The following is a 7,342-nucleotide window of genomic DNA, read 5'->3' as shown; positions in this document are numbered from 1 at the left end:
CAACATCACCACCTAAGTCTTCACACACTTGAAAAACCACAATGGATGTACTTCGCAAAGAGGCAAGTAACGAGGAAAAACAATGCCAAACCGCTGTACCGGTACAGGGAAGATGAACAATGATCCAACACAGGACAGGGGAAACAGAATAACTAAATACACTGAGTAATCAACACAGGTGTGAAACACATCACAAAAGGAGGGAAACACACAAGGGCATGACGTAAAACTAAACTGGAGACACAAAGGTTCAGAACTACAAAATAAAACAGTAAACTAGGGGTGAGCCCAACTAAGGATTTGCTTAGTTGAATCCGATTCATCAGATTTTGCCCATAGTCGACGAATAGTCGAATGTTTGTTGTTTTTCCATATTGACCCAAAGTCTGCATGATGGTGACCGCATGACAATATTACGCATAACCCTTTACAATTAAGAGACTCGTAGCTTAAAGTAAAAGGGACAACAGAATATTATAAGCATAAAACTTAGATTTTTTTAAATCCATATTGCACACAAAAACAACGAGGTGATGAAGGAGAGAAAACTCAAATAAGGCCACCATCCGTTAAATATGGAACAACGCGCCATTATAGAATAAGGAATCAGGAGATATTTAAACCGTGTTCACACAGCGGAGAGCAGCACTGTGGTGGGTAGTTTGTCCAACTTAAGGCTAAACATTTGTATAATGTTCAAAATCAAACCTGAACCAGCTAGAGGGTTTTTAAATCTCTTAACAGTACCTTTTAAAACAGTCATTCATCGCGTCTTTGTCCGCTTGGGTCTTTTCAAATTGTACGCAAGGAAAACCATCATGTTTATGGGCAGAAGTGCACTCCTTGCTTTGTTGACTGTAAATCCTGTCTTTGAGAATATCCTCTCTGATGGCGTGGAGGTGGATGGGATGCTGTGGATTGTTTTTGAGGCTTCGGACAGCTTTGGGTATCCATCCTCGTTCTTTTGGCCCCGTACAGTTTTTGTGTGGTCCGTTAATCCTTGATCTCACAGCCCTCTTCATTAAGTTGCTCCTCATCTTCATTACTATTTTTTAGGATAAATTTAAGTTTTATTTCCTGACATTTTGAGCTACCACGAACGTAGAAAGATTTAAAGGCCAGCTGAGGTACGTCTGCTCCACAGGTCCCCGCTAAATGGTCCACCTTTAATTACCAGGGGAGATTTAATTACCACTTTAAGGGGATTTAACACTTCAAGAGCTGTTCTCAGAATTACATTAAATAAGTTTATATTTATATAAAAATAGGCTATATGAGACACTATTTTTACGGGAAACAGGAAAATAATGCAAATTAGACATTGAGCACCCCCATGGTTTGAATGGAATGATCCACATTTCATATGCAAATATTCGACTATGAGATTGGCAGTCGACTAAGGCTCGTTAGAACGAATCGTCGAATATTCGACTATTTGGGGTCACCCCTACAGTAAACACAAGACTAGACTAAGAAAACACATCAAGAGACATGGATCACTAAACACTCATGGACAAAGGATAACTAATACAGAATAATCACGGGGAGGAACCAACGCACGGTGAGTAGCGCTGTTGCCTTACAGTGAGAAGGTTCCTGGTTCGAGTCCCAGTTTGCATGTTCTCTCCAGGTAGTCCGGCTACCTCCCACAGTACAAATACATGTTCACCAGGTTAATTGATCACTCTAAATTGCCCGTAGGTGTGAGTGTGCGTGAATGGTTGACTGTCTCTCCACGTTTGATAGGTTGCCGACAGGGTGTACCCTGCCTTCCGCCCGAAGTCAGCTGAGAGTGGCTCATATCACATGTAGTTTTCCGGCACATAAAGATATTGACGGCCAAAATGCCCGGAAAGAAAATCATCTACATAATTAAATAAAACCCTGTGCGAGCTATAATAACAGCGATCAATGACTCTCAAATATGTCTAAAGGCTGATTTATACTTCTACGTCGCCCCTTAGCAACAGGGGCTGACGCGGACATGAGCACCAAATACTTGTGCGTCAATGTGTGTGTGTCCATGTCACGCAGCAAATCTCAGCTGAAACGCTTGAGGGCAGTGTGGTCTCTCTGATAGCCAGTCGCCTGCTTCCGGCCCCACTATGATCTCCGTTTACCTATCCACAGCGATTCAGAGCGTTTTATGTTAATCTACAGCTGATACATGTTGCTGTTTATCATACAGACATGATTACATGAAGAATAGAGAGGAGGAGATGAAATACACGGCCGATATGCGGACGATGTCCGAGATCCCGGAAGTGATATAAATGCAGGAAACACAATGCCACAGAGTGGACCAATCACAGGGCTTGCGGTCCGCGTCGATTCTACGCGTAATTGCATTTCAGAGGAGGTGCACGTCAGCTGCGTGCATAGGCCTCTGCGTAGGTACAGGACCCCTGGCGTAGGCTATGCTGTCGATTCGCCGCAGAAGTATAAATCAGCCTTAAATCAAAGCAGACATCCCTGGGACAGTTTTTTAAAAAGACAAGCAATGGTGCAACAAATACTACAACTGAAGCCAGTAAGATAGCGGACGAGCATTTATGGATCATAGCCAAAGCTCAGACCACAAATTAGCTGTTAATCTAACACAGCAGCAAAGTGCTGTGAAACAACACTGTGATAATGCCACCCAGTCACAAAAAGAAGTGCTTGTGTCACGGTTGAAAGTTGTTTATCACATGGCAAAAAATGACATCCCATGCCATCAGTTTGCTGGATTGACAGATTTATTAAAATCTCTGAGAGACTTTGACTGCAACGCTAATGTGTACAAACACAATGACTCTGTTAACGACATGGAAATAGCGCTGGAAAAAAACACTGACTGACGAGCTTGATGGCAAAATTAAGCAGAGCAAATTTCTAGGTTTGATAATTGATGAAACTGTAAACATCACAGCAGAAAAAAAACTAATAATGTACTTAAAAGTTGAAAATGAGGGGAAAGCTGAGACATGTTTTCTAGGAAACTACAACGTGCATTCAGGGTTGGCACAGTGCACTTATAGTACAATTGTGGATGGAATGAAAGACAGGAGTGTGGATATCAGGCGAGTGACAGGCCCAGGATCCGACGGCGCAAGTGTAAAGACAGGTGTATACTCTGGAGTATGCGCACTGCTGAAAAAGGACAGCCCTATTTCGATCCAGGTGCACTGTGTTGCCCACAGTGTGGCGCTGGCCGTAACAGATGCTTCCAAAGCTGTTCAAACAGTTTCTAATTACAGCCATGTAAACTTAACTTGACTTAAAACTTTTGCACAACTTTCAATGAAAATTGGCTTAACTTTCCCAAGATAAAAACAATTCAACATATTGCAAAGGATTAAATACAATTGTAAACTTAAGCAACTGCTTTAAACACCTAAAGGGCAATGCAAAATTTTGAAACAAAACTGTGATAACGCCACCCAGTCACAAAAAGTGCTTGTGTCACAGTTGAAAGTTGTTTATCACATGGCAAAAAATGACATCCACAAAAGTCAGTGCAAAATATGTTTGGTCACTGAATAGGAAAATAAAGCAGCAGCTTTCATTTCAACTCACAGATTTTTAGCCAGGAAAACCAGTTTATCCACTTTGTCTGGCTTGAGGGTAGCCCTTTGGCAGGTAACTATCTTGCCACCAATGCTGAAAACTCGTTCTGAGGGAGCACTTGTTGCTGGGATGCACAAATACTTACTAGTTAGCTGGCTAACCCTGGGAATGCTTCTCTCGTGGAGTCTCCACCATGCAAGAGGATCTATCTCACTGTCAGCACTTGGTGCGGACAGGTAGGCATTCAGTTCACCACCAATAGCCTCTTTTAGAGATGGGGGAGTAGATGTGGCAGCTGCAGGTATAGTGCCTGATGTTTTCAAAAAGCTGGCAAGTTTTTTTCTTATTTTACTTGGTTGTGTTAGTACTTCTGCCTCAGAACTCTGTGATGTGGAGGGGGATGAAGATGGCTCCTGTTGTTGTTCTTGTGCAGTCAGAAAGGACTCGAGCTCCGACACAGCTCTGGCTTGTATTCTCTCTTTCTTGTCAGTGTCAATGTATTGTGTTTTAAAGCTTGGAATCGACAAGTGAAGCCATATCCAGCAGAGCATCAGTGATGGGATCCTGGTATTTTTCGATGAGGTAGCTGAGGATATCTGTCTTCATAGATTTTGTAAGTTCAGTGTCATCATCACTTGGGTTGAAGAGGCTTACTTTAAGCAGGTGCAGCACTGGCTTTATGTAGGAAACACTGACATAGTCCTCACCAGAAAGGGCATCAGTAAAATCCCTTAGTGGACCCAGGGCCAAGAAGGCCATCACTGATGTAGGTGTACTTTCATTTATTCTTAATTTTTGGTCATGATCAGTTGTCTTTCTACAACATTTCTCACCAGTGTTAAATTCTGTTAGCTCTAGGCTGCTATGATGGCTGAGGAGCTGAAGAAGGAGCAGGATACTAGCGCTCACCTGGAGAGAATGAAGAAAAACCTTGAGGTTGCTGTTAAGGATCTGCAGCACCGCCTGGATGAGGCTGAGAACCTGGCCATGAAGGGAGGCAAGAAGCAGCTCCATAAATTTGAGACTAGGGTAAGAAGGTTGTGTTAAGAATTTGGACACTTGAGTCAAGTCTATAAAATAATATATTCATATACGTACTGTTTAATTGTTTTCTGAAGGTGCGTGAGCTGGAGACTGAAGTTGAGGGTGAGCAGAGACGTGGAGCTGATGCAGTTAAGGGTGTCCGCAAATATGAGAGGAGAGTGAAGGAGCTCACCTATCAGGTAAAGTCACTTTTATCATTTATCATGTAAAAACTAAATCAATGAAGGATTTATAAGATTTGAAATGATCCAAAATACAAATCACGTTTTCTTATTACAGACCGAGGAGGACAAGAAGAATGTTACCAGGCTGCTGGATCTGGTTGACAAACTGCAGCTCAAGGTGAAGGCCTACAAGAGGCAGGCTGAGGAAGCGGAAAGAGACATATTAACATTCTTGGCTATTGAAGATAGCATGACAGTATTGGTTTTTTTTTGTGTTTTTTTTTAATTTTCTTTTTATTGAACATTATACCATATATTCTACATACAGTTGGTACACAATGACTGAGTGTTTTTTATTCTATCTTCTTTTACAAATGCATTATCTTTAGCTTAAACATGACTTCCTCAGTATTTTACTTTAAATCAAATTAAAATGACCGTACCTTTCCATGTACACAAATAAAATTATGCCCAGGACATAGTGGGTATTTACATTCAGCCATGTATTTTAGCCAGTTCGGCTTACAGAATTTCACTATGATAACAGTGTAGAGAATATAGTAAAAGGTTATTGAAATAAATAAATAAATTCAAAAGAAACAAAACATTTCAACTCCTGTAGCTATGAACTAGGGTTTCTTTTCCACAATTGACATCTCAGATAAAATCTGACCTAATTGGTTTTGCGTACTCCATCCAGTTTTCCCAAATTCTTTTAAATTTATCCGCCTCCAGTCTCAAAGAAAAAGTTAATTTTTCCATCACATATATATTGTGTATTACCTCAACCCAGTCCTCAACCTTGGGTGCTTCATTCGTCCTCCATTTTCTAGTAATTGCTTTTTTGCTTGCAATCAGCATTATTCTATAAATATATCTATCCCCAAATCTTGTAAAATTGATGTCCAATTTCCCCAAGTATAATACCTCAAATGTATGTGGAAGGTTTACCTTCAGTATTTTATCCATACACTTCTTAAGCTCCTGCCAGTAGCTATCAATGGAGGGACAACCCCAGAACACGTGGAAATGGTCGGCTTTATCAACTCCACATAATCTCCAACACTTTGTGTCATGATACTTTGTTTGCGCTGGTGCTCTAAAGAATCTTGTGATGTTCTTCCACCCGTGTTCTCTCCATGATAGGGAGCAAGTTTTCCTCCAAGCATGACAGTATTGTTTAAAACAAATTCTGCTCTGCGTACCAAATAACTCATTCATGGAACAGAAGAATACAAGTCAATACAAAAAAACCCATAAATATTAGAATTAGTATACTTATAGCAAATGTTTGAGAATTGGTTTATATACTAAAAAATAAAAATAAACTGTTATATATATTCAAAATCATTTATTGGTCATACTTAAGTAAATACAGTAACAATAATAGTATTGTTTAGCCCGTCTAGACAGCCCCTCAGTGGCTTTAAGTTTTAGGCTTAGCCGCTATATTCAAGTAAAAAAACTGTGTTAAAGTACGCTGCTCCTCCAGCGTACTTTAACACAGTTTTTTGACTTGAATATAGCGGCTAAGCCTAAAACTTAAAGCCGATGAGGGGCTGTCTAGATGGGCTAAACATAATTGACGCGCTTGCCGATCATTGTGTCTTGTGAAAAGAAGTACCTGACGTCCTTTGGTTGCATTTACGGATGATTTATTGTTCACCGTCTTTTCTCCATAGTGTAACATGCAAGAATCCAACTTTAGTGTCCATCAAAATCCATAAATCTCATTTATTCCACGAACATTTCACCCAGCCAGCGTCGCGGCACGTCACGGGACGTCGCGGGACGCATATTCTTGCAGATGTAACCTACGTAATGGGCCTGGGTTTATCACCGAATTAGACTGTATGTTACTAGATTTTAAAAAACGAGTAAATTATCCTGTATATTCCACATCCAGCAAATTAATTTGTTAGCTGTCAAGTTTTTATTATCATACTGAAAACACAACCACTATCTACAATCATCAGATCCTGTGTTTGATTTTTTGTTTTTCTGCATCAAATGCAGGTGGAAAAACTTACCTTTTCCCACTGTCAAGGTGCAGATTTTTGGTCATCATCTGGGTTTGACTGACAGCTCTCACAGGGGACCAAAATGACTGTAGTAACAAGGGGAACACAATTTCTAAGTTGGTTTAGCAGTACCTAAAAGGTTAGTGCCAAAGACCCATTAGTCAAATATTATTGTCATTGTAGAACCCTCTTACTCCGACTTCATTCCTGATGAAAAGCAATCATCTAAGTTGCTAACAGAAAAAAAAAGGCTAATTTTGTCAACAAATTTTCTGCAAAAATACATTTAACACAAACAGCAACTGGTTGTTGGCTGAGACAGCTGCAACCATAGTTTTCTTTGTATAACAAAGAGCTCATTGTCCAATGTCTGTATGTCTGCATTCACACTACTACGTCTTGATAATTTTGTAATACATTTTAGTACCACTTCCCAGACAGGCACATTCTGAAAAATGTATTTCAAATATAATTGTACCAACATTATATTATAATATGAAGTGAGTGAGTAGCACTTTTAAATTTTAGCATTAACACGATTTCTTTAACCCAACAATACCAAAA

General features: G+C 40.0%; 1 protein-coding gene across 1 annotated transcript; it reads left to right on the top strand.

Annotated features, from left to right (window-relative positions):
* The first annotated feature begins 3,742 nt into the window (after window positions 1-3,742).
* Window positions 3,743-5,571, top strand: LOC117813964 (myosin-7-like). The gene is made up of 5 exons (XM_034685046.1): window positions 3,743-3,785; window positions 4,260-4,315; window positions 4,408-4,578; window positions 4,668-4,772; window positions 4,873-5,571. Exons 1-5 carry the CDS (start codon window positions 3,743-3,745, stop codon window positions 5,041-5,043), a joined length of 546 nt encoding a protein of 181 aa, XP_034540937.1. The 3' UTR covers window positions 5,044-5,571.
* The last annotated feature ends 1,771 nt before the right edge of the window (window positions 5,572-7,342 follow it).

Source organism: Notolabrus celidotus, chromosome 6, assembly GCF_009762535.1.
Source record: "Notolabrus celidotus isolate fNotCel1 chromosome 6, fNotCel1.pri, whole genome shotgun sequence".
In the NCBI taxonomy this organism is placed as follows: Eukaryota; Metazoa; Chordata; class Actinopteri; order Labriformes; family Labridae; genus Notolabrus; species Notolabrus celidotus.
Note: the sequence above shows the minus strand (reverse complement) of the source record. Positions and strands in the feature narration are given on the sequence as shown.

Coding starts and splice junctions, on each gene's coding strand:
- LOC117813964 (XM_034685046.1), top strand. CDS start 3,743: ATGCAAGAGGATCTATCTCACTGTCAGCACTTGGTGCGGACAG. Junction 3,786..4,259: donor TCAGCACTTGGTGCGGACAG/GTAGGCATTCAG, acceptor AGTCCTCACCAG/AAAGGGCATCAGTAAAATCC. Junction 4,316..4,407: donor CCAAGAAGGCCATCACTGAT/GTAGGTGTACTT, acceptor TGTTAGCTCTAG/GCTGCTATGATGGCTGAGGA.